The following is a 26781-nucleotide window of genomic DNA, read 5'->3' as shown; positions in this document are numbered from 1 at the left end:
TGAGTCTCACCCCAGGACGGGTCAAGCTCAGGGTCTCAAACTGGGGTTGCCTGGAACGTCTGAGAAGCAGGAAGTGAAAACAAAGGCAGTCCACCGAAAATGACCTTTTTGTTGTCGTCCTTAATCCTCACTCAAGGATATTTTCCCAGGGACTTTTAGGGAGAGTGGAAGAGAGAGGGAAAAACAGGGAGAAGCATCGATGTTTGATTAGCTGCCCCCTGCCTGCAGCCAAGGTACGTGCCCTTGACTGGAATCGAACCCGGAACCCTTTGGCCCACAGGCGGACGCTCTATCCACTAAACCAAAGTGGCTAGGGCCTTGGTGAACCTTGACCATAGTCAAGGAGGAATCTGTAAGCTTAAGGGGGTGAGGGGGAGACACGGAATCCCCCTCACATCCCCTTTCCCCTCTCTCTGTTCCCTTCTGCTCAGCCTCCTTCCCAGAAAAGTCTGTCCCAGCTTTTGAGGTTCACTTCTTCCCAGGGGCCTTCCAGGAGGGCACCCATGTCAGTTGGATTCTTGGAGCCTCAAAGGGTGACCCAGTTTTCCAAACCTTAGATGGAGTCTCCACATCCCACACCCCTTTTCTTGGTGTGGACTGTAGGGGGGCGGAGAGGGGGGCGCGAAGGGAGGGATGGCAGAGCTAGTTCCATAGTTTGTGGGACAAAGGGTCAGGCCCAGGCGGAATCTAAACGGCCTGCACCTCCGCCGGGCGCTCACACCCACTCCGCAGGGTGGGCAGCTCCCTGCGAAGGCTTGTTTGTCAGGAGGGAGGCTCCCCAAGGCCAGGGACCCTGCTGAGAAGATTCCCCAAGGCCCTGGGCGGCCCGCCTCCCACCCGGCCTCCGCACAGCCCGTTAATGATGATGGTGATGAAGGCTGTCAGAGCAGGGCCGGGCCCGCAGGGGTGGAACAAGGGGCTGTGTCCTCCCTGAAGGGACAGCCATGCACAAAACCATGGCCGCACAGGCAGGTCCGTTTCCTAGGTGGCGGGGAGGAGGGCTCCCCCAGATGCCCCCATCAGCCTCATTTACCCCCCAAAATTGCAACGGAAGAAGATGAACAGAGGAGAAATCCAACAGACACATAGAAGGGTCTGCAGGGAGGGTTCCTGCTCTGGCTCCGACTCAGGCGGGAGGGTGGGTCTGCCAGCCCCCCCCCCCCCACACACACACACACCTCCATCACCCCCACCCCCACCCCGGCTGCAAGAGTGACCCCTCGGGCCCCGCAGTAGCGCCCAGGCCCACTCTCCCAAGCGGAGGCCCCAGCCCAGTCCCAGCACCTGGGAAAGCTGCCTGTTTTGTTCCCATCTCCACCGCCCCCCCCCCCCCTTTTTTTTTTTTTTTTCTCATTCATTGCAGTCCTGTCCCTTTCTGAGCCGCAGGGACCTGGCGGCGGGGCGGAGGTGCGGGGCGGCCCTCCCGGCCCTGACAGGTAGGGTCCGCGCCTGCTTCGGGCAGCCCCTTCCTCCACCCGCCCCCCGCCCCCGGGTCCCCTCTCCCTGCGCCCCTGTCCGCCGCGCCAGACGCTCCCCGGCTTTGCAGCATTCAATAAAAATTCAGAAACATTTGGGCTGAAATCGCTGCTTTATCTGGAGGAGCCACAGCGCCGGGAGAGACCACTGCGGCGCGGGGGGGAGCCCGGTGCCGCCGGCGCCCGAGCGCCCCCGGTTTCCGCTCTCCGGAGCCCGCGCCGCCTGCGGGGGTCCCTGCGGGCGTGGGGCCCCGGGGCTCCGGGGAGGGGCGCGCGGCCAGCGGGGGTGCGGGGCGCGCAGGGGGGCGGCGGCGCGGCCGGGCTACCCCCGCGGCCGCGGCTCCGGTGGGCGGCGCCCGGCGCTGGCGGAGCCCGGGTCCCCGCTCCGCCCGGGCTGGATGGCTCATTCTGCTGGCTGCGCGGCGGCGGCGGCGGCTGTGTGTGCGCCGAGCCCCGCCGCTCCCCGCCGGCCCCCCGAGCCCGGGGCGCGCGCTCTGGCCCGGGCCGCCCGCGCCCCGCGGAGCCGCGGCCCGAGGCGCGGGGAAGCGCAGCCATGGCCCTGCAGCGGCTGGGGGCCGCGCTGCTGCTGCTGCCGCTGCTCGCCGCCCTGGAAGGTGAGCGGGCGATGGGGGCGGGGAGCGGCCGGGCACGGGCGGCCGCCGGCGCCCACCCTCGCCCCCGCGGCCCCGCGAAGTTTGCCCCGCGGCCGGGCGGGCGCAGGTGGCCGCCGCGGGAGGGAGGTGTGTCCGGCCGGCCGCGCGGGGAGGCGCGGGCCCCGCGGGCGCCCGCGGAGCGGCGGGCGCGGATGGACTGTGCCAGGAGGGGGCGAGGGACCATCTTGCCGCCGAGGCTTTGTAGCCAGCCGGGCGAGCGCCGCCCAGGGCCCGGGGCTGCCCACGCGCGGCGGGCGCCCCCCGCGCGCCGGCCTGGCCTGGCTCGGCACAGGGTGGAGGGAGCGCCGGCCCGGGGGTGGGGGCCCGACGCCCAGCCGGGGCTGGAAAGTTTGGCAGGGAGCAGAGGGAGGGAGGGAGGCGCTGCGGCTGGCCGGGTGGGGGCTCCGGGTCCGCGCCCCCCGCGGGATGGGGTGGGCGCACCGAAAAGCGGGGACCAGCTGGCAGAGCGCAAGGGAGCGAGCGCGCCGGCCCCGCGCGTCCGTCCGTGCCCGCCCGTCGCCCGCGGCGTACAATGGGGTCCCCTCCCAGGGAGGACTGGCGGGGGGATGGGTCCGTGGGCATCTCTCCCTGCGCGGGGGCTCCGGGCACCCCTGCGGGCCACCGCCCAGCATGGCCACAGGAGCCCGGGAACTTTCCAGCTGCCGCCAGGGCCGGGCCAGATGCTCCTGCCATGTGTTGGCCTTGGCCAGGGTCGCGGGCCATCATCTCCCCACGGAGCCGCGGACCCCCAGAGGGACAGGCGGGCGGGCTGGCTGCCAGGCCCCCTGAGCCAGCCTCTGCCCCCCGGAGGGAAAGTTCGTGGGGCCTGGGTGTGCCCACCAGGAATGGCCGAGCCTGTGGGGGCAAGCCGTGGAGATGAATAATGGCTCTCGTGTGTGCAGCACTTCGCGGTCCTCCCGCGCCTCGCAGTGTATGGAGTACTTTGCACTCCACGCAGCTCTCTGTGGTTTGCACCGCGCCGCACGGTTGACAAGGCACTTTGGCCGGACAGAGTGCTTTCCCACCCACAGCTGGGTTCCATTTCCCCAAATCTGTTTCTCTCCACCTCCCAGAAGCCGGGTGAGGGTGATTCCTGCTCCCTTGGACGAGGTGGGCAAACCAAGGCTCAGCGTCGGTGGGTGGCCAAAAAGGAACCCGGGGCTGAGGTCTGCAGCCTGAACTCCCTTCACGTCGCTGCATCCTCTTGTTGCTAAACCCTTCCTGGGATTCTGCCTCCATGGGCTGAGGGCTGAAGCACATGCACACGTCTGTGTCTCGGTCCCGTGGGCTAGGACGTAGCTCTCATCCCCTCTTGCAACGCTAAGTCAAAAACAAACAAAAAATTCCAACAAAAAAACAACAAAACCCCAAAACTCAGAACAGGTTGGATAGGCCTGGAGGGGTGGCTCAAATGGGGGGGTCATGATATAGCTTCAGTTTCTCTCTCAGCCATGAGCGCTTTGGTGACCATAGTTCAAGGGGCCACGGGGTGACCCTGGACGGCAGCCACGGGTTCTGGCTCCCGGAGGTTCGGAGGCCGCCTGCAGGTTTCCGGAGCTGGGCCGCTGGGGCTTCAGGGTGCCGGGGGGCCCTGGGTGTGGAGGGCAGCCCCGGTCCCGGCTGCTGGCGGAGGTACCACTTATTAACGCTGGCTTTGGGGAAATGACTCATGCGTTGGCCCACTATACGTTGGGATGTTTACAGTATTATGGGGAGCTTGGCATAAATATTGCTATGTAGGTTGCAGTCAGCGGTGCTGGAGGGGAGGAAAATTGGCCCCTCTCTCATTGGAAGAAGCCTGGGCGTGTTTTTAATTACCGTGGGGTGGATGGAAGGGCCACGTCTGTCCAGCCACGGTTTGGCAGGGAGCAGTTAGTATCTGGTAGGCTGCGGCCAGGCCGGACCCTAGGCCCTGGACCCGGGGCTGGTCGACTGCTGACGTACCAGGAGGCGGGGAGGGCTGCTCAGGCTGCCACTTGGGGACAGGGTGGGCGGAGGGCTGTAGTGGGACCCCACACCTCATTGCAGGCTCTCCCTTTGCCCCCTGGCCACTAAGGAGTCTGGTCCGTTAGGGGTTAACAAGGAGCTGACCACATGGGTTCGGAGATGGTATGAGGTGGAGGTCGGGGCCCTGCTTCTGATTTCCCATAGGATCCTGGGCCATCTCCCTTCCCTATAGAGGCCTCCCGGGTGTAAGATGGTCTCTCTAACCCCTTGGGGTTCCATCCTATGCACCCCAAGTCCCCTCGCTGAGCCTCAGTTTCCTCGTCTGTCAAGCGAGGGTGATCATGATGCCCATCCTGCCTGTCCTCTCACGCGGGTGCTTGTGAGATTCAGACCAGACGCTGAGCGGAGAAAGTCCACCTCGAAGGCCTGTGTGAGGCCCGTGGGGGTGGGAAGATGCGGAGGGACAGCGCTGGCACATCCCCAAAGACACCCGGGTCCCCCCGGGAGCAGCACAGACTGTGGAAGCAGGAGGAAGCTTGGGGTGGTGGGAGGGCAGCCCCTGGGCCTCCCTGTACGTACCCAGCAACAGGCGGCCACCACCTCCCCCCCTCCCCCTCCTGTGCCCTGCGGTGACAGGCTGTCCCGAGCCTAAGGTCCTCGGCAATCCGCAGCCTTGGGCCTGTGAGAGGAGAGAGGGGGTATGTGTTGGGGCGGGGGAGTCCTGGGTCAGGATGTCGAACTTAGTATCTCCCCCAAACCACGGGCCCCTCCCAGGGGAAACACACGTCGAGAGCATCTAAAGTGGGGGCTTTGATGAAACCGGTTTGGCTCAGTGGATAGAGCGTCAGTCTGCGGACTGAAAAGTCCCAGGTTCGATTCTGGTCAAGGGCATGTATCTTGGTTGCAGGCACATCCCCAGTAGGGGGTGTGCAGGAGGCAGCTGGTTGATGTTTCTCTCTCATCGATGTTTCTAGCTCTCTATTCCTCTCCCTTCCTCTCTGTAAAAAAATAAAATAAAATATTTAAAAATAAAAAATAAAAAATAAAGTGGGGGCTTTGAGAAGGATGCGAGTGCCCCGGGGACACAGCCGGCACAGAAGAGGCCGGCGACAGCCCAGCCACCCGATGGAATCCTGAGGTTGACGTTCAGAGAAAATACGGTCTCCTCTGTGCTTTTGCTCTCCATGTTTTTCTGGAGCCTTCCTCTCGGGCTGGCCCGGCGCTGGACCCTGGAGCAGGCGGGGGAAAATGCTGATAGGGAAAGCAGTTGGCAAGATCTAAGGTGTAACCGTGTGCCAGGGTGCTGCCAGGAGGAAGTGTGAGCCACCTGGGGCAGCAGAGGCGGTTTGGGAGGCGAGAGGGCTGTTCCGCCTTTTATGGCTCTATCGTGTGCCTTGTTTTCTCACTGCCGTTCGCCCTGCCATGACGAAACTTTCCCAGCCACCTGTCACACTAACGGACTGTGCTTTCGGAGTGAAGGAGGTTGACTTTGGGACTTGGGTAAGGTGACCAGACGTCCAGCTTTTGGCGGTACAGTCCTGCTTTTTAACAATTTGTCCCGCGTCCCGCGGCGTTTTAAAAAAGTCCCGATTTTTTGGCAAAAAATCGGGACTTTTTTAAAACGCCGTGGGATGCGGGACAAATTGTTAGAAACCGGGACTTTTTTAAAACATCGTGGGACAAAATTGTTAAAAATCGGGACTGTCCCGCCAAAAGCAGGGCACCTGGTCCCCTTAGACTTGGGGGAGAGGAGAATTTTGCCCAGAAAAAGGAGCTGCGTGTAAAGACGTGGAGGCGTGGTGGTGGGGTCCTCACCTGAGTGTAGCTGAGGACATCTGTGCAGAGGGAGCTAGTGGGAGGACAGGAGGGTAGGACAAGTCCTGAAGGGCTGGGATGGAAGGAGAAGGAGTTTGGACTTGATGCTGAGGGCAGTGGGGAGCCACGGAAGGTTCTTGAGCCATGGAGGGACCTGGCCTGGTACGTGTTTGCAAAAAAAAAAAAAAAAAAAACACACCGGCTTTCCGTGCGTGGGATGTTCGGATGGGCCGGACCCGCTCCTGCACTCTCCGGAAAAGGCCGGCCTGTCTGCTCCCGGCTGGGCTGTGAGCTCTCAGAGGAGGATCCTCTGCCTCGTTTTTTTTGTGTCCAGAGTTGTGGTAGAAAGAGCTCAGCTCCCAGGCCACCTCCCCAGAGGCCCTCCCTGATTGCTTCCTGAAGCAGACCCAGTTCTGCCACTTTCTGTCCTGCCTACTCTGGCTGGCTTCGTCACACCCACCGCCGCCCGAAACACATCAGAGGCGTCTGAGCGTCCTTGTTCTGTGTCTGCCTCGCCCACCAGACCGGACACGCCGGGAGGGAAGCGGTGCTTGCCTGCCATGCTTGCTGTGGCGTTCCCAGGACCTAGAGCTGTGCCCGGTCACCTGAGCACCCGTCACTGAAGGACGAGTGAGCTGAGGCGCGTTGAATGAAAGGAATGTTGAGCGAACGAATGAGTGGGATGTACCCTGTTTCCCGAAAATAAGACAGTGTCTTATATTAATTTTTTCTCCCAAAGTTGCGCTAGGTCTTATTTTCAGGGGATGTCTTATTTTCGGGGAAACACGGTATTATATTGTGTCCCACGGTATCAGGAGAATGACCCACACACAGAGGGAGGGCCCATCTGGCCGGGGAGATGACGGAAACCTTCCTGGAGGGAGAAGCCAGCGGATGGCTTGCAGGGAAGTGTTTGGGGGTGCTGGGTAGACCAGCTCAGCCAGAACTAAGGATTCGAGGGGGCCGGCAGCAGCTAGGTACTGGACCAAGGCCCTTCCGTGTGGAGGTTGAGGGAGACTCCCTGTCCTCCCTCCGACTCCTCCCCCACCCCACCCCAGTCCTCCACCTCTACCTAAGGCCCAGCAACCTTCAGCGGGATTAATTTGGAACTGGTTTTCCTTTTACGTGTGTTTCTTCTGCTTCTCGTGTTTTAAAGGAGGCTGCTTCCAGGGGTTCATCTGAACCAGGAAATCAGGGCTTACATTTCAAACCCAAATGCTGTCGAATCTAAAGGCAAGCTGACTCATTCACTCATTCCTCCATCCAGCCATCTATTTTAAAAGAGTCTCTGGGTACCTGGTCCGTGTCAGGTGCCGGGTGGGAGAAGGGATTTTGGCTTTGGTGGGGAGCAGGCCCAGCTGGCTTCACGGACAGGGTGGGGTAGAACAGACACAGCCTTCGGGGGCCATCAGACCTGGGTTCGAATCCCAGCACCGCGCTCAGTGTGCTCCGGACGAGGATCTCAGAGTCCCTGGACTTCCGTTTCCTCGGGGGTTATTCCGTGGATACTGCTTCAAGGGGTCAGGCACGCGAGGCTGAACATTCCACGCTGTTCTCGGCCCCTGGGTGTCCCCTCCCTCGGTGCACCCGTGGATGTGGTTGGTGACGGCTCTGCCCCAATTTGGCCTCCTTTCTGGCATCCGATTGTCCAGGCAACAGATCAGCCCTTTGTGTCTCCCCCAGCACCTCCCGTCCTGTGAGGTTGTCCTTCCTGGCACATTTAGCCTCCTTGAGGGCTTTGCCTTAGCCTTGGGCCCAGGGTAGAAGCCGCTGAGCTACACGCTTCTGCCTGCCCAGAGCTCACCTGCTAGTTTGGGCCACAAGTCATGCTCACAGAGCGGCCCTTACAGGAAGGGGTGGATGGAGCTGGCTGGTGACAGGAGGCCTGGACTGGGCCAGGCAGGGAGCTGTGCTCCCTCGGAGGGTGGAGGGGTGAAATCAGGATGGCCTCCTGGCAGAGGTGGGCCTGGCCTGCACCTCTGACCAAGATCCTGGTCCCTTCTAGTGCCTGGCCTGCTAGCCTGACTTAGCTGGAGATTTGGTAGATCCGTAATGAGGCCAGGGTTGGGGGTTGGGGTGTTAGGAAGTTGGGGATCTGTATTTTTAACACTCTCCCCAGGTTTTTCCATTGGGCAGGCACATCTGCCCCCCTGGTGGCCTAAGATAAAATACTGGGCTCCTGGGAAAGGGAAAGAGAAACCTCAGCAGGAAGCTGCAAAAGACTGAAGCGGAGTGAACTCAATCCGTTAGCGCCCACTGGCCCGGCTGCCTGCCTGCCTGCCTGCCGGCTGGTGTGCGCAGAAAGGCTGGGCTGGGGGAGGGCCGGGCGGGAAGAATGTTTGCACAGGGGTGGGGCGGCGGTTGATGGTGACAGCACCTGGAAGCTTCCTGATTGGGATCGGCGCGGGCTGATAAGGCTCCTTGAAAAGGTTTTAGGGCCTTTTCCAGCAGCTGCCTTCTGAAGGGAGGAACAGGGGGCACCTGTCCTCCTGGCGCCCCGCGTCACCTGAGGGGCTTGCCTCGCTCACCTTACCCTCGGCCCTGGGCTTCCCGGAGCCACCTGTTCCCCCGCTGCAGCCCCTTAAGGGCGGAGCTGTCCTCAGGGAGGAGACCTTGCCCGCTCTGTGGCCTTGAACAAGTCACGTGCTCTCTGTGCCTCTGTTTCCTCACATGTCAGCTGGAGGTACTGCCTGCCAGAGGATTAAAGGAGATGCTGGATACTGTGACCAGCAGAGCAGCCTGCCCATGGCTGTGCCCAGGAGGCATTCGTTGCCATTTCTCTGAAATGTCAGCACTCACACTCCTTTGTCTCTGTCTCTGAAATCCCACAGTGCTGACCGCCTTCGCTTTTTCGATAGGCAGAATAGCGGGGGGCGGGGGTTTGGGGGGTGGGTAATAATAAAAAAGGGTGTTTGGAGTCATCCTGTTTTTACTGTGTGTCCTCTGGCCAGTGTCTTAACCCCTCTGAGCCTTGGTTCATCAGGCTCAGTCAGTCGCTCCTTGCTCTTGAGGTGGCTGTGAGGAATGAATGTGTTAGTCCACCAAAGACCGAGCTGAGTGCGTGTCTCCAGTGTGATGAGCACGCGGTAAATATCAACTGTAGCTGCTTCGGCTGCTGGTTACCAACAGGAAGCTGGATTCAGAGTAGGGGGACGCGGGTGCCATGTCACTAGGGGGATTCTGTCTCCAGCCTCTCCCCACCGCCTCTTCACTCAGCTGCGGGAAAACCGAAGATGCAGAGGGACGTTCTGAGTCTGTCTGACTCGGGCGGGTGGTTGAGAGGCCCCTCAAGCCTGCCTCTGGGTTTCATCCGGGGTTTTCCTCAAAGGCCCCATCCTCACCCCAATCCACCCTCCCTAATCCCAGGGTCCTCTATGGCTGTGCCTTCCTTCTTGGCCATGTCCCCGCCAGTGCCAACTTGTGCCAACTTCCACTCAATGATAGTGACAACAGCCATCAATTCTTTAGACACACACTCTACTAAGTGCGTTAATTACTCCACCATCCCCACCAGGGGGCTTTATTAAGTCCGTTTTACAGATTCGGGAACTGAAGCTCGGGGCGTGCGCAGTCCAGGGACCCATATCCGGGGAGGGAAGGGGGGCAGGGATTTGAACCCAGGCCTGAGGGACTCCAAAGCGCATTCTCTTTACTGCCGTTTAAGCGGCTTCTGGAATGTGCTTCCCGGCTCAGAGGAAGGGCTGGGCTCTGGCGGGGGGTCTCCGAGGCAGCCGTCCAGCCTCTGACTCCATCGACATCCTGAGATAATGCAAGCGGGAGGGTTCTGGAACTCACAAACCTGCCATAAAAACGCAATCTCTGTCATAATGGCCAGAATAATGTTGTTCTAACTTAGACAAATCGGGCGTTAACTCATGTCCTTGCAAGGGGCGGCTCCTCGGAGAACCGAGGAGCAGTCACAGGGCCATTCGTAGCCTGCCCTTCCAGGTCCATTAGCTCATTGGGGTTTCACGGTGACTCCATGAAGCGGGCAGGAGCCAGGAGGCCCATTTTAGAGATGAGGAAACTGAGGCCTGAGGGATACCATGATTTTCCCAGAATTTGTCTGTGGCCAGACCCGGCTCGAAGGCAAGCCAGTCTCAATGGCCCCAGAGACCACCGATCCAACTTGAATTCTTAGCCAACATTTAAAAATCGAGAGCTTTTACAGAGCAATTCTGTTCCTGGCTTCTCTGAAAAGTCAGGCAATCTGGCTTCCCTGGGCTCACATTCCCACATGGCTGCCATTGGCTGGAGCTGAATCATGGCTGGCTCTTCAGACAGAATGTGTGCGCGCTGGGGGTAATTCACCCCCCAACGTGAGCCGCGTTACTTATCTGGCCCCTGCAGGGCTGCCTTCTAGATCCCTGTCTCTCTGTGTGATCCGCAGTACAATTGCTTCTCCTTCCTGGACCTCAGCCACCTCTGCTCTGAACTGAGGGGGTGGGACTCAGTGGCTTTGGACACCTCTCCCAGCTCCAGGAGTCAGAGCCCAGCAGGGAAGCGAGAGCTATAAAAAGTACAGGGTTCTGTCCCTGGAAAGTGTATCAGTTACCCACTGCTGCGTAACAAGCCAACACAAATAGCATTAGCTCAGAGCAGCAATGATCCCGTGGATGGGCTGGCTTCGTTATTCTGCTGCCCCAAGGGGTCCCCTGGGGCCACGCATGAGACTTGCCCTCAGTGAGGTGGTGCTGGGAGGTCCAGCGTGGCCTCACATACAATTGGAGGTGGCCCTGGTAGGGACGGCTGAAAGGCTGATCGCCCTCTCTCTCTCTCTCCTCAAGAGCCTTTCCTGTCGATAGTCTAGGCCAGTGGTGGGCAAACTGCCTCGTGAGCCACATGCGGCTCTTTGGCCCCTTGAGTGTGGCTCTTCCACAAAAGACCATATGCGGATGCCCACTGCAGTGCGATTGAAACTTGGTGGCCCATGCGCAGAAGTCGGTGTTCGGCTCTCAGAAGAAATTTCAGTCGTTGTACTGTGCTATTGGGCTCTGTTGACTCATGAGTTTGCCGACCACTGGTCTAGACTCAGCTGACTCCCAGAGCGGCTGGCTCCTGAGAGGGGAAAGCGGAAACGGCAGGACTTCTGGAGGCCTCGGCTGTCATCCCCCCTGCCACCGGCGCCTGCCACAGAGCCATCTCTGCCCAGGCGTCCTCCCCAGGTGCAGGCAGAGGGACGTGTCCTGGGCTTGACTTCCTCTTCAGTCATAGAGAAAGTCTCATTTCGTGCTCGGCAGTTTAACACCTAAAAGTTGACTGCCTATTGCCCAGAGTCTCAGGGTGACCCCTGGAGCTCATCACCCCTACTTGCCCCCTTCGCCGTTTGCACACTTCTCCTCCACGTGCTCTGGGCCAGCCTGTGGTCCAGACTCAGATTTAGACCCCGCCCACCTACGTGGGAGGAGGGGCTTGGTGCTCGGTGATGGGAGGCATTGTTGGTGGCCATTATTTGGAGACATTCTCATTGAGGGGGAAGGGGATTACCAGGAAGCCAGAAACCTCATTCCCTCCTCCCACCCTGCCCCGTCATTGGTGCCCAGTGCTACCTGCCTCCTCCCAGGGAGCCCGTGCCCTCCGTTTCACCTTATCCTGTGCCTGGCACAAGGCCTGGTTCGTGATAGGCACTAACTAGATGTTGGTGCAATAAAGGAACCTACACATTAATTAAAAACGGCAGCCCGGACTATAGATATTCAAGACCTGGCGTGGGGCTTGAGGCCAGAGGAGGAGGAGGCCCTGGGCTGGTAGGATTGAATCTGGAGGAGGGAGCAGGTCACATCACCCGCTCTGGACCTCAGTGTTCTCATCAGCACGGTGTGGGGGCAGGGAGGGGGTTCATGATGTTAGCCACCCCAGAAGGAGCAGCTGTGTTCTTCACTCAACCATCAAAGAGCCTGTGATGGCCCCAGCTGGTGTGGCTCAGTGGATAGAGCATCGGCCTGTGGATTGAAGGGTCCCAGTTAGATTCCGGTCAAGGGCACATGCCCGGGTGTGGGCTCGATCCCCAGTAGGGGGCATGCAGGAGGCAGCTCATTGATGTTTCTCTCTCTCTCTCCTCTCTCTCTCTCTCTCTCTCTCTCTCTCTCTCTCTCTCTCTCTCTCTTCTCTCCCCCCCCCCCACTCCTCTCTGAAATCAATAAATATATATATATTTTTAAAAGGAGCCCTTAATGGGGTGACTGGGGTTTGTCACGCCCACCTTGGCCAGGAGCCACTAGAGGAGTAGGAAAACATTGGAGAAATTTAAAAAGTCTAATGGCACCGGCCAATTGCTATCATATCTAACTCGGACCACAGGTTGGTTCAGAGCACATGGAACTGTGTGCAAACGGTGAAGGGTCGGGCGGAGGACACTGAACTCTGAGCATCACCTCCAAGGCTCTGTGAAGACCAGGGGTGATGCAGTGAAACCGGATGTGTTAAACCACTGAGCCAGGAGCGGCGCTCCTCTCTGCCAGCCCCAGTACAGATCAGGGAGTCACAAGAGTGGCCTGGACTATGAGCTGGGTGTTGGGACGGCAGCGCCCCTGGGGCAGGAGGGACACAGGTCCTGCCTGAAGCGGCGGGCGCCACCCACTCCTCACCATGTTACAAGGCTGGGATCTGGGCTCCGTCTTGCCGGTTCTTCTGATCTGCAGAGTTCTGCTATTTATGGAAAAACGAGTTTTTACATTTTTATCCACCTTGCTCTGAAATACAGCCTGGCCACACCAAACCGTGTTTGCCAGCTGGCTCGGGCTCCCGGGCTGGCAGCTCACCAGCTCCAGGGCAGGTGTTTGGGGGCGAGAGGGAGCAAGGTGGTGCTGCCTTCATTTCACCAGCGGAGAAGTCGCTGCTCAGAGAGCTGAAGCGACTTGCCCAAGGCCACACAGCTGGGAGGCAGGGAAGGTGCGGGAGACCCCTCCTGGCCTTCCACTGGAGAGTCTCTTTTTTCTGTGGCTTCCCTCCGTGGGCTCTGTGTCCCGCCTTCCAGAACAGTCCGGGAGCACGTGCTCCTTCTCCCGGCATCTGCCACGTGTGCAGGCAGAGAGCCTGTCTTCCCCCCGTTCCTCCTTCGAGGGCAGAGTCGGAAGAATGGAAAGCACGGGGCCCTGGAGTAGAGCCATGCCAGGCTGGCCCTCTGGCTCTGATGCTTACACACACAGCCCCACCTTGGCCCTCTTGCCTTACCTCTGTGAGCCTCAGTTTCTTCCCCTGTGAAATGGGGTCAGGGAGGGCTTCCCGGAAGAGGCGCCCTCTAAGATGAATGTCAAGGGGACAGGGAGGCGAAGAAGCCGTGAGGCCGGCATTGCAGGCGACGGGACAGCATCTGCAGAGACCCACACAGGAGGCCTGTGAGTGCGCCGGGGATGCGGGGAGCCGCAGAGAGAGAGCCCCGTGCGGCTGAGAACGGGGTGTGCCAGGCACCGGGGCGGGGCACAAGCTGCCTGGCCCCAGCAGGGAGAGAGTGTGGGGTCAACATGCCCATTATGGCGACGACATATGTCTGCGGCACCGACTTGTCGCTTGGCCCGAGTCCATGGGAAGCCGGAAGGACAAAAAGCATCTGAAACGTGTAAGCAGGGAGAAAGCGGCTTAGCGCACAGTGGGATGCGTCCCGCCTGAAAGGGGCTTCTCCGCCCCTCGCGGGGAGGCAGGGCCTGGGAACCGCCTGGGCCAGAGCCCGCGGGGCCTTTCTGGAACCCACCAAAGGCTGCGGCCCAGGGAGCCCGCCCTCGCGTCGGGGCCCGGCCCCTGCGTCCTCCTGCCTGTCCCCATCAGTGTCAGCTGTCACTCCCCGCGGCCTCCGATGGCAGCTCCTGCGGCTCGGCTCTCGGGAGAACAGTGGAAAGGGCCCCTGGGGTGTCCCGGGCCCAGCCCAGAAGCCCAGCCCTGCCAGCGACGCTCGGGCTCCCTTCTGACGGGCCCCTTTGGGGTGGAGAGGTTCCGATGTCCCCTTGGCCTGGGGCCAGGGAGAGAGCAGAGGCAGGAGCTGCTGGGGGAAGGTCCCGGACTTCGGAGATCGGACCTCTGCGTTGGCCAGCGACGTCACCTCGGGTAGGTCACGTCACCCTCCCCAGCCTGTTTCTCATCTGGAAAAGGGGGATAACGTCACCCAAGTGGTTGTTTGGGGATGAAAAGAGATAATGTGTGAAAAGTAGGTGTTCACGGAACCTCTGCTACCCTCTTTCTCAGCTTTGCCGTGAGAATCGAATAATAGTAATAACTGTAGCAGCCGCTAGCAGTTACTGTGGGCTTGTTAGAGAGCAGGCACTGCGTGTGGGGGTTACTATTGCCTGCGTTCTTTAGATTAAAACGTTAAGGCTTCGAGAAGTGAAATCATGTGCCCACCGTCGCTCGGCCAATCGTGATGGAGCCAGAACCCATAGGCAGGCAGCCTGGCTTCAAACAGATCCACAAAGAGCTGGTGTCCCTTCTTTTCATCCTTTAAAAACAAAAAACCATTTTGAACATACACAAAGTTGCGAGTAAGATAAACACCCGTATATCTTTCACCTGCATGCCACATTGTTGCCACATTTGTTCTCTCTTTGTATGCCGTGTGTGTGTGTGTGTGTGTGTGTGTGTGTGTGTGTGTGTGTGTTGTATGTGTGTATGTGCATTCATTTTTTTTTTAACTATTTGCACATGAATTATGGACATGGACAAAGAGTTGTTTACTGAGATTCATGTATGTCTGAGGTCCACTCTAAGCACTATTTTACATCCCTCTGCCTGGCACACAGTAGGACTTGAATACTGGCAGCAATTAGGAAATGTAACAGGTATTGGCAGCAATTAGGAAGACTAACCCGTCAAACACTCCCCCTCCTCTTACCCCCTAATTACTTCATTCAGTCCTCACTGTGCGTGGCGTCTTCATTTTCAGAAAAGGGAAGAACCACTCAGAGGTGAAGCCGCTTGCAGCCAAGTGTGAGCTTGGGGTGAACCCCTGCGTCTGCTTGACAGGAAAGCTGTCCTACCAAACATGGGGGACCCCTGTCTGTCCCCTCCAGGCTTGCCCCTGTTGTAGCCACCAGGGCACCACTCAGCACAGCAGATGGCATGTAGCCCTTCCCTCTGTAAATGGAGGGGGAGTCATTGAGGCTGGTGGACTTGGACTCTGTTAACCAAGTGGGGGTGAGGACTCGGGCCTGTGGACTCTGGAACCCACCGTGCTGCTTCCTGCGGCCCTTGCCTGAGTCCCCTCCTCGCGTTCTCTCTGTGGCTGGTTCTTGCTGCTCATTGAGACCAGGCTTGAGCATCTCCGCCGGTTCGAGGCCTGCCCTGACCTCTCAGGTCCTACCCCTCATGTCGCGCCTTCTGTCCTTGGCGGCCTCAGTGTTCTTGGTGGCACCTGTGCTCATTCCTTTCCTGTCGCCCAGGTGAGGCCACGCTGTGCCCTGTGTGAGCATGTCTGATTTCCCTCCAACCACACCGAGGGGTCCTCGGCCACACCGTCAGAGAGGAATGGTTGCATAAGTGGTTAGCAGCTGGTTACCTGGATGATTTGAGTGATTGATAGTTGGAGTGATGAGTAGATAGGTAGGTAGATACATGCATGCATACATACATACATACATACATAGAATGGTTTCATGGAGGTTGCATGGGTTGGATGGCTGAGTGGATGAATCATGGCAGGATGGTTACATACGTTAGATCCCTGGTCAGCAAACTGCGGCTCTCGAGCCACATGTGGCTCTTTGGCCCTTGAGTGTGGCTCTTCCACAAAATACCACAGCCTGGGCAACTCTATTTTGAAGAAGTGGCATTAGAAGAAGTTTAAGTTTAAAAAAATTTGGCTCTCAAAAGAAATTTCAATCATTGTCCTGTTGATATTTGGCTCCGTTGACTTATGAGTTTGCCTACCACTGCGTTCGATACTTGGGTGGAAGAAGGAACAAACAACAAACATCAGAATGCATCTCTCTCCCTCCGATTCCTTTTGCTTTCTGGACTGTGGCTATCTCCTTATCCTCTGGACTTAGAGAGCCTTAGTGAACAACATACTCCCTTTCTGTCCTCTGCCAGAGTCTCTGCACCGGGGAGTTCTGGAGAAGCTGGCCCGCAGCATGAATTTCTGTAAAGTAAATCCTATTTTCCATCAGCTTGGCTCACACTTTCGGAGACATGTTCCTGCTGTCAGGGGCTGGTGCTCTTGGAGGCTGGCGACAGGTGGGGGAAGAGCCGAAACTCCCCTGGGCCTCCGCTGCCCTGAGCTCCCACTCACTCAGCCTTGAGAGCCGGCTGGAGCCGGCCAAACATGGGAGCGGGGAGCCAAGGGGAACAGATTTGGCATCTGGTCCCAGAAGCCCCAGCTGCCAGGGGGCTGCTCTGCTCCTGAGCTGCTGGGACAGCACCCTCAGCCTCGGCCACATATACCTGCTTCCATCCATGTGTCTGTACACCCTTCCTTCCTTCCCATGATCCCACCGTCCTGCCGTCCATCCATCCACCCGTCCATCTATTCGGTAATAATTTATGGAAGCCTCCAGGATGCTGGGGACATAGAGCGGGATTAAACAGAAAAGACGTTCTGCTGTGAATATGTCCTACACCAGTAGAGGGATAGACAAGGTCCCTTTCCCCTTCTTCCTTTTCCATCTGTTCTTCCCCTTCTCCTTTTTCTCTTTCCGGTCTTCCTCTCCTGTCATCGGCATCACCGTCGCAGCCTCCCACCACTGCGTTCCTATTAAGTGCGAGGCACCATGCGAGCTGCTTTTCTGGCGTGTTCTCATCTATCCCCCTCAACAATCCTGCATAATCGTTATTAACACCTGTTTCGCAGATTTTAAAAAAGCAGGTTGGGAGATGTGTGGCGATGTGATGACTACATACTTGTGTGTCAGGAGGCATCTGTTGAGTGCCAAGGGCTGGTGTGAAAGGCACGCCGGCCAGGTAGGACACAGAGCGGATGGAATGAAGGGCATTCCTAGCAGACGGAACAGCTGGAACAGCCGGAGCCAAGACCTGGAGGCTGGAAAGGGGCTTTGGGGGATGGATCAAAAACGGGGGGACGCAGGCTAGAGGTTGAGAGAAGCTGTACGGGTTTGGCCTTGGTTAAGCCAGCTGGTTACTCTGGTCATGGGCGGGTGGGTCAGAGTGGTGGGGACCATGGCAGTGAGCGTGTCAGGGGAGGACAGCTGTCTGGACCCCCTTCTCCCCTGGCTGAAGCCCTCCAGCTCCCAGAAAGCTCAGTATCCTGTCCCGTCCCACCCACTTCATCCTTTGGTGTCAGGGAAAGGTTGTGGGGTTGTTAATTCCTGCTGGGGTTCAGCGCCTCCAAAGAGCCTGAACAGCCCAAGCAGTGCCCTGGGAATCATCCCTGAATAGAAAATTCAGGAGCTGGACATGTGGAGAAACAGAGGCCCAGAAAGGGACAGAGGCCCAGTCGCAGGCCTGAAACCTGGGGCTGGGTGCGTAACCACTAACACTCTTCCCAGCTCTTCCCAAGGGCCAGTGTGGCTCAATGGTTGAGCATCAATGCATGAACCAGGAGGTCAGGGTTCAATTCCGGGTCAGGGCACATGCCCAAGTTTCGAACTCAACCACCAGTAGGGGGTGTGCAGGAGGCAGCTGATCCATGAGTCTAATCATTGATGTTTCTCTCCCTCTCCCTTCCTCTCTCTGAAGTCAGTAAAAACGTGTCTTTAAAAGATAAAGTCAGTGGCTCTTTTCAAGCTGTAGAGACTTGGATGAAGTATTTAACATCTGCGTCTAGCCCTTTTGAGAATGAGGTAGGATAAAAATAAATAATGGGCTTTGTTTTTTAAGTTATTTTTTTGTTCATCCTCCCTGGAGGATATTTTTTCCATTGGTTTCTTTCTTTCTTTTTTAGAGGGAGCGGAGGGAAGGGGAGGGGAGAGAAACATCTGTGTGAAAGAGAGAAATCAATTGGTTTCCTTATGAATGCGCCCCTACCAGGACGGGACAAACCTGCACCAGGGACTTGCCCTCGTCCGGGAATCAAACCTGTGATCCTTTGGTGCACAGGCTGACGCTCTATCACTAAGCTACACCGGCCAGGGCTAAATACTGGGCATTTTTAAAATGACTTAACCATTCTGAACTTCAGTTCACGCTTCTGTAAAATGGGAACAATAATGATAAAAATAAAACATCTAGACGAGACCGGTTTGGCTCAGTGGATAGAGCATCAGCCTGTGGACTGAAAGGTCCCAGGTTCGATTCTAGTCAAGGGCATGTACCTTGGTTACGGGCACATCCCCAGTAGGGGGTATGCAAGAGGCAGCTGATCGATGCTTCTCTCTCATTGATGTTTCTAACTCTCTATCCTTCTCTCTTCCTCTCTGTAAAAAATCAATAAAATATATATTTTTAAAAACATCTAGTCACTGTTTTCCTCACTGTAAGGATGTATGCTTCATAAAGGCAGGTGCCCGGGATATACTAGGAGCCCACTAACCAGTCAATAAATGAATGAAGAGTAGCCATCGTTTTAAAGGGCTTCTTACAAGGTGCCAGGCACTGCTAAAGCCCTTCACATCCTGCTTGATCCTCACAACTGCCCTGTGGAATAGATATATCGTCCCCACTTTCCAGATGAGGATACTGAGGCCTAGGAAGGTGACATATGACTTGCCCATGGTGATGGGGTTCCTGGGCAATGGAGTTGGGCTTAGACCCTGCTCTGGGACTGCTCGTTGCCCTATTCTCTTCATTCCCCTCCCCTGGGCCCTCGTTTCCCATCCAGAAAGCTCCAGAGCTGGCCTCTGACCTCCTCAGGGTCCTTGCACACGGACTTCCCACAGCTCTAGGTTGTCCTGGCCACGATGGCCGACCCCATTCCGAAGGGGAAAGACCTGCAGGTTTCTCGACGCTGGCTTCCCCGCCTGGGATTGTAACACCGGCACCTCCGTGGCCTCCAGACCGCTCTGCCAGGTTCCGGTGGCCGGTGTCTGTTGGGAGGAGCTTCCTCGGGGCCCCGATGGCGTCCGTGCCAAGGTGCGAGGCTCCAGCTGCACGCGGAGGGCCGGGCTGCCGCTCTGTCTGGAGCGCCGTGCGGAGAAACAAACACAGCTGTGTTTATTCCAGAAATGACACATCCTGATAATCTGCTCACGAGGGGCAATGCCTCCCCGTGAGGATCACAGGGGGAGCCACACCGAGTTCCCCGAATTTCAGGGCGGACTTTAATTCTCTGCGACAACTGTGCTGTTGAGCAGACCTCGGCCAGCGAGTAGACCTCGGCCAGCGGGCAACGAGGGGCCTTGGGAGATGCCCACTCGCAGAGCGGTGGGTGATCTCCCCTGGGCAGGAGATGCTGGGAGGAGAGGACCTTGTGCCTTGACACCTCCAAATGGGGGGAAGGGGGTGTGTGAGCCTGACACTCCCCACCTGGCCACACTTGGGACACAGAGACAGGCACCCCTTTAGTAGGAGAGCTTGGCCTGGGGTTGGATTTTGAGTACAATCATGCTTTTCTAAAACATTTCCGTGATTTTTCTATTGCTTTGGGAATAAAGACCCACCCTTCCCCTGGCCCTAAGGCCCTGCTTGGTCTGGCTGCAGCCCATTCTGTGGCTCGTCTCCATCACACACTCGGTCCATCACACACTCAGTCCATCACACACTCGTTCCATCACACACTCGTTCCATCACACACTCGTTCCATCACACACTCGGTCCATCGCACACTCGTTCCATCGCACACTCGTTCCATCACACACTCGGTCCATCACACACTCGGTCTAGCAGCTCCAGCCACTCGGTCCTCTCTGCCCCTCTTACTTCCCAGGCTTCCTGCCACCACAGGGACTTTGCACAGGCTGGTCCCTCCTCCCCCATCACCCAGCTAACTCTCACCCGTTCTCCACGTTTTTCTCAGGGACCTTCTCCCCGAGCTCCTCAGAGCTCCGCGGGCCCATCTTTCGCAGCACGTGCCAGAGTCATGATTTGAAAATAATTAGTGTTTCCTTGATTGTCTCTCTGTCTCTCCTCCCGCACGATCAACTCCACAAGAGCAGGGACCGTGACTGCATCGCTCTGTCGCCCGATTCCCCGGGCCTGGCCTCGCGTCTGGCCCACCGGAGGTGTTGGGTGACTCTGTCTGGGTTGGGGGAATCAATGACTGGTTGACTACACGGTTCTTGGGACGAGCAAGAGGGAGATACGCCGCTGTTTGTTCTTTTGGGTGACAGTTGGCAGAGTGCTGTGACACCCGTCATCTCTCTCTAATTGAGCAGGCCGGGATGGGAGTCTGCAGGGGCTTGGCACGGGGCCAGGCCCCCGGGTGGGGGCGGGGGGATCTGAAGTGAGTCAGGCACCACGGACCTCGCCTTCGGGAGCTCACACTCTAGCCTCCTGGGATAGCTCTTCGCCGAGATGGACGGGGGAATATGCTGACACGCAGGCCGGGGAAGTAGCTTGGTGGGGCCATGTCGTGGCTACGTGCGGACGGATGTGCACGGAGATCCCGTGGGCATCAAGCCGCGCACCCTTCCCCTTTGCTCTGGCACTCCGACGGGGGGGTGCAGGGGGAGGAAGGGACCCTGGCCTTTGGGGGTCCGCAGCCCTGGCGCCTGGATAGCCGAGCCTCTTATCCATGGGACTGTGGACAAGGCACAGCGGGCAACGGGGACTGTCCTGCCCTGTGGAGCTTTCCTTCTAACGGGCAAGGCTGCAAATACCAGCCAGGGAGCTGTGTAGGTACTGATGGTGCCAAGAAGCAGGCTAGAGCAGGGAAAGGAGGAGGAGGGGCCCGCTGGAGAAGAGCGCTCAGGACCGGCATCTGAGCAGAGGCCTGAATGAAGCAAGGGAGAACGCGCTGGGGGAGGGGGTCCCCAACAGCCAGGCCAAGGCCCTGGGGCCGGAATGAGAAAGGAGGCCAGCGGGCTAGAGCAGGAGGTCGGGGAGGGGCTGGGGCAGGACCTCAGGGGAGGGGACCATGGCCAGGCCTGAGCGTCTGCCTTGAGTGAGATGGGACTGCGGAGGGTTTTAAGGAGGCTGCAAGGTCTGACCTATGTTTAGAAGGCGCCACTCTGACCGCTGTGGGGACACGGACGGACGCAGCAGGGGACAGGAAGGAGCCTTTTCAGAGTCCAGGTGAGAGATGCTGGTGGTGGGACTGGAGTGGTAGCAGGGGTTAGTGGTGGGGAGGGGAAGGATGGTGGGGGGACAGACCTGTTGATAGATGGCCCTGATTTTGCTTCCCTATGTCCTTCTTCATTCGGTTGGAGGGGGAGGGAGGGGAGCACCGTGTGTTTCTGATCACCCTGACCCTTCACCCCTCCACTCACCCAGGAGGCTCTGCTGGGGTTTGTGATGTAGGAGCATTTCTCTTTTTATTTCTAACATACATCAGTTATTTGCTAACAACCTGATCTCCCGGCAGCTGCATTGGTGACGCCAGCATGTGCTAGACCGTTCAGAGGCGCAGGGAAGAGTCTGGTCCGGTCCAGGTCCGGCTTGGACAGGACTTGCCGGGTGACTGAATACGTTTCCTTCCCTTGGGGGAACCTGGTCCGTCTCTCTGTAGAAGGAGAGGATGAGACCTGGCACCTCCTGGCCTGGCCTGCATAACCCCATGGCCAGCATCCTTGGACCTGCACACATTAAGCGCCTGCTGTGTGCTGGGACACAGCAGGCGCTTGATGTGTGATACGGAGAGGACTAAGCCTTTTTGTAAGGAAACCGGGTTAAACAAAAGGAAGGTGTTGAGCCCAAGGCGATTAAACACAGGGGACCGCAGTGCGGGGGCAGCTGACCGAGGTCTGCAACCACGCCAGCTGGGTTCGAGTTCTGGTGCCAGCTCTTACCAGGTGAGACCACAGACACGTCTCCTTATCAGTAAAATGGGGATGATAATAGTCCCTTATTATTAGGCTGTGACACATAGTAAGTGCTTAGGAAATGCCAGCATCATCCTGCAGCCAGCAGAGCACAGAAGCCAGCGCTGGGAACACTGTGTCCAGCCTTGGCCCCTGGCCCGTGTCCAGTTCGCATTGGCCTGATCCTGGGTTCAGTAGTCCCAGGTTTCCCCTTTGGGTGTCATGGAGAGCCCAGCAGCAGTGGCCCCGGGAGACAGCGCCCTCTAGAGGAAGACTGCACTTCAGCACCAGACGGAGCATTTTCAGGCTGTGTGACCTCAGGCTGGCGAGCAGCCTCTCTGAGCCCTGGGGTGATGCGTTTCCCTGCTCGTGCAGAGGGGATAGGAAGAAGCCCTGCCTTCCAGGCTTGCTGTGAGGATGAAATAAGAAGCCTTTTGGAAAGGGCTCAGCGGGTGGGGCTCAGTGAGTTCTGGCTCCCTTCTGCCCAGCTGTGTGGGCCAGCTACCTCCCAGAAGTGGGAGCTGAGAGCTTCGGGGGCCTGGGAAAGGTGAGGGGGGCAGAGAGAAGGTGGGGGGCAGATATCCTGGAGGTGGAAGATAGGAGGATTCAGGGAGGTCTCGGAAGGGGTGTGGGGGGGCGGGGGGTGGAGGGCAGAGGGTGGCTCTAACAGTTCTTTCTAATTTTTGAGAAAATCTTTCCCATATTCATATAATTAAGATTATTTTTTAAATGCCTTGTTGGAATAAAACTAGTCCATTTTCGTATGACCTCATTTTATCTGACACCCCAACACACACACACACTTTCTCTCTCTCTCTCTCTCTCTCTCTCTCTCACACACACACACACACACACACACTCTCTCTCTCTCTCTCTCTCTCTCTCACACACACACACACACACACACACACACACGGCTCGATGTTAAAGCTGCCTCTTGTGCTTCTGCTAGAAGGTTCTTCTGCACAGTCAGTAAATACTTTCTGGCTGGGAATGGAGGTCCTTGGGGGGACCTCTAACGAACGCTGACACTATCGCCCCCTGCAGTTCAGCGGGCGTGTTCACAGCACTCTCTCCGGGGCTCCTCCTGCGGTTGGGGTGGGGGTGGAGAGGGGGCTCCCTATGACCCACCCCCTGGAGGTAGGGCCGCACCATTTTCGTTTTTACCAGCAGTGTTACGTACCCAAACCCAGTGTCCATTGAATACAGATGAAGAATGAGGCCCATAATACAGATGAGGAAACTGAGGCTCGAAGAGGCGAAAGAATTTGCCCAGTTGGGATCCCCCCCCCCCCCTATTCAAAGCCAGGACTCCACATTCCCTGTGGTGATGAGCAGTGACAGAAGGACAGGGATTACCAGCACTGCGTGGACTGACAGAGTGGGTTCCCGTGAACAGTGATGAGCGTATGCTGCCGTCTTCCCGGAGTCCTGCTGCCTTGTTGGATCTACCACCGTGAGGCAGGGCTGTTCGCTCTGTTTTCCAGGTGGAAAACTGCATCTCCGAGAGGCTCAGCAACTTGCCCAGGGCCACACAGCCAGTAAGCGGCAGAGCTGGGATTTGAACCCGTGATTTTCTAACTCCAAAGCCCATGCTCAGAGCTCCTACATCAGGCTGGCTAGAGTCGGTGGGGACAAAGCCAGGAGATGAATCCAGGACTCGGACTGTCCTCCCAGCTTCCAAAAACAAAAGCACAGGCAAAAAACTGCCCTTATCGGGAGCTCCTGAGTCAGGGAGGATGGAGCTCTGCCCTGGGCCCCCCTCAGACTTGGGGGGGATGCGGGGGGAGGGCTGTCTCTTTCAGACCCTGCTGTGGCCTGGCCTGTGGGCAGCCGGCCCCGCTGGCTTTTTTAGGATAAAGGACCCCTCTCCCTCACACACACCTTGTACAATGTACAGGTCCTTTCACCCCCTCAGTCTTCGGCTGAGCCTTGAAACACCCTTGTGAGACAAGCAGGGCAGGGGTCCCCAGTCTTCAGGTGGGGAAACTGAGGCTTGAAAGTGTGTCTACCGCCAAGCGCTACAGGAATGTCAGCTGTCTTTGGCTGTGGCTGTGGTTCTTTTGAGTCGCGAGAAGCTGACAAAAAACGGTGACCTCCCACCTCTCGGCAAAAATAAACAGGTGCCTTTGTGTGCCATTTCGGGGAACTCACAGGTTAAATGCCTGTGTTTTCTTGCTCTGCGGTGCCGATGGTAAATGACGACAGTGTTGTTTGGTTGAGCACCTATTTCGTGGCAGGCAGGGTGTCTGTTGCTTTATGTACATTACTAGAAGGCCAGTGTACGAATTCGTGCATGGGTGGGGTCCGGCCAGCCCACCCGGATCGAGGCCAGTCGGGGCCAGGCTGGCTGGGGAGAGGGGCCGTTGGCAGCTGGCAGGCTTGCCCCGTCCCCATTCGAACTCCAGGTTGAATTTCTGGTCGAACTTCTGGTCGAGGGGACAATTCGCATATTAGCCTTTTATTCTATAGGATTTCATTTAATCCTCATGGCGGTGCTGCAAGGTGGAGACTGAGTTTGCAGAGCAGGGGTTTGAACCAGCTCTGCCCGGCTCTGAAGGTTGTGCTCTTTGGCCTCTGTCCTGGGAGGGGGCACAGTGTTGCAGCATCCTCCAGAGGCTGAACCCAAGAACCAGGGCCCTGAGGAAGCTCAAGGTCATTGTTAGCTTCTGCATTTGGGAGGGGAGAACCGTGCTGACTTCCCCTCGGCCTGAGCAGGGAGAGTGTGCCCGAGGACCAGGCTAGTCAGCCTCCCGGGGAACCACCCCCTGCACACACACACACACACACACACCCCGCAATGGCTCTTCTTCCACTTCCTAGGCGTCTGATTGGAGGCCCCTCTCTCCAAGGAATTGGCTTAGAAAGTTCTGTGTGACTGGAAAATCTGCAATTTAAGCCCAACTGTTTGGCTTAAATGATGGGAGTTTCCTTTCCCCAAAATTGCCTCCCACTCTCGACAGCCTCATAACTCTTACAGGACACTCAGCTCTTTGGAAATTCGTCTGCACGTAGGACTGAGGTGGAGGGGGAGCCGGGGGCGGCTGATAGCTGCAGAGCTGGGCTTTGGTCTGGGAGCATCACTGGGGCCTGCAGGCCCCTGGCTGGGTCCCATCGGCCCCAGGCGGAGGCCTCTTCGGCTCCAGCACAAGACCCAGAGCCGGCTTCTGCCTGTTCGTCCCTCATCGGCAGCCTCGGGAGTCCTGCGTGGTGGTCAAGAGTGTGGGCTCTGAAGTCTGATGGACCTGAGTTCAAATCCCCCCTCAGCCACTTACGTGCTCTGTGGCCTTAGATCGGCCGCTTTCCCTCTCTGAGCTTCAGTTCTCCGTCAGTAAAATGATAGTGATCATATGGGAGAGGCACACGGCACCTTGCCTGGCCCAGAGGAGGTGTGCAATGAAGATAATAGTAGTCAGTCATCGTTATTGTTGCCCTAAGTGGGAGATGGAAGGGAACACGTCACCCAGCCTCCCAAAGTGTGCAGATGGATGTCTGTCTGCAGGAGGCTGGTCAGGGATAGGCCTCCTTGCTCTCCTGGGCAAGACTGAACTGGAGGGGGAGTGGGTGAGGAGCGAGCAGGCAGGTCCGGGGGAAGGTTGGGGACAGGGAGGCCCCTCTTGCTTGGTTGGTACTGGGTATGAGGGCTGGGGGCTGGGCCCAGGGGCACAAAAGCCTCCACCCTTCAGCTCTTCCTCCCCAATAATTCTGGAGGCTGGACAAAGAGTTCCTCAGGCCCCCCCTCCCAGTGCGTGAGCGGGGGCTGCCTCCCCACCCCGCAAACCCTCCTCGGTCACCGTACTGGCCGGAGCCTGGTCCTCAGGGGGTGGGGAGCGGTCTGGGAGCATCAATGGGGCCGGCAGGCCGCAGTCTGGTTCCCATCGGCCCCGGGAGGAGGCCCCCTCACAGCTCCAGCCAAGGCCCTCGGAGGGTGGGGCCGCGCGACGCGTTTGTGCCGCTGACAGGGTGGCAGGGTCACCGTGGATAAAGGCGCTGCCCGGACCCCGGGCCCGGCCTGCAGTGGGGCTTTCTTGTCAGAGAGGAGCTTTTCTTCCCAGTGCACTGTGGGGTGGCAGCAGGGGGTTACCCCGTGTCTCGGAGGATAATGGAACTTCGCTGACGGAGACACAGGAATGAGCTGGGGGAAGAGGGGGCTGAGGGCCGCTGACTGGCTCGGAGATGTCTGCTGCCACCTTGGCAATGGCTCTCCGAGTGGATTCTGAAGCGGAAGCACAGCCAAGAACTTGGGGCTCCCCCCAGAGGCCTCTGGGAATCTGCGAACCCAGCCCTTGGTCTGACTAGGAATCTTGGGCCGTTATCCAGTGCCTCACGTTTCTTTCTTTCTTTCTTTCTTTCTTTCTTTCTTTCTTTCTTTCTTTCTTTCTTTCTTTCTTTCTCTTTTCTTTTTTATTTTTAATTTTATTGATGTTAGAGAGGAAGGGAGAGGGAGGGAGAGAGAAACATCAACGATGAGAGAGAATCATTGACCAGCTGCCTCCTACATAACCCCCACTGGGGACTGAGCCTGCAACCTGAGCACGTGCCCCAACTGGAAATCAGACCATGACCTCCTGGTTCATGCATCAATGCTCAACCACTGAGCTATGCTGACCAGGCTCATCGTTGATGCTTCTCTCTCTCCCCATCCCTTCCTCTCTGAAATCAGTAAAAATATTTTTTAAAAAAAAACAAACAAACTGCAGCTCAGACCATACTTCTCCCCTGCTCAGACCTTGGGCTCCTTGTTCTCTAAAAAGTCCAAGTCCCTTCCCCTGGTTCCAAGGTCTGCAAACTGCGGCTCTCGAGCCACAGGCAGCTCTTTGGCCCCTTGAGTGTGGCTCTTCCACAAAAATACCACAGCCTGGGCGAGTCTATTTTGAAGAAGTGGCGTTAGAAGACGTTTAAGTTTGAAAAATTCGGCTCTCAAAATTCAAAAGAAATTTCAATCGTTGTCCTGTTGATATTTGGCTCTGTTGACGAATGAGTTTGCCGACCACTGCCCTAGTTTATTAGCTCAGCTGTCTGGTGACCTGGGCCCTGCTGGCCTCCCTGCCTGTCCATGTCATTCTCATCCTGAAGTTCTAGGTTTCATAGCTCTCTGTCATAAATCCCTTTCCC

The 26781-nt window shown here is 57.7% G+C and overlaps 1 protein-coding gene across 3 annotated transcripts in view; it reads left to right on the top strand.

Moving 5' to 3' along the window:
• The first annotated feature begins 1900 nt into the window (after window positions 1-1900).
• EPHB2 (EPH receptor B2) overlaps window positions 1901-26781 on the top strand; it is a 182561-nt gene continuing 157680 nt past the window's right edge. For all 3 annotated transcript variants that reach the window (XM_084874874.1, XM_084874873.1, XM_084874872.1), the window contains exon 1: window positions 1901-2089. In XM_084874874.1, the coding sequence (XP_084731000.1) occupies window positions 2029-2089 (61 nt within the window). In that variant the 5' untranslated portion in view covers window positions 1901-2028. The remainder of the gene's footprint in view (window positions 2090-26781) is intronic.

This window comes from Pipistrellus hanaki (assembly GCF_964339955.1).
Source record: "Pipistrellus hanaki genome assembly, chromosome: 2".
Taxonomy (NCBI): domain Eukaryota; kingdom Metazoa; phylum Chordata; class Mammalia; order Chiroptera; family Vespertilionidae; genus Pipistrellus; species Pipistrellus hanaki.
This window is presented reverse-complemented; position numbering and strand designations above follow the sequence as displayed.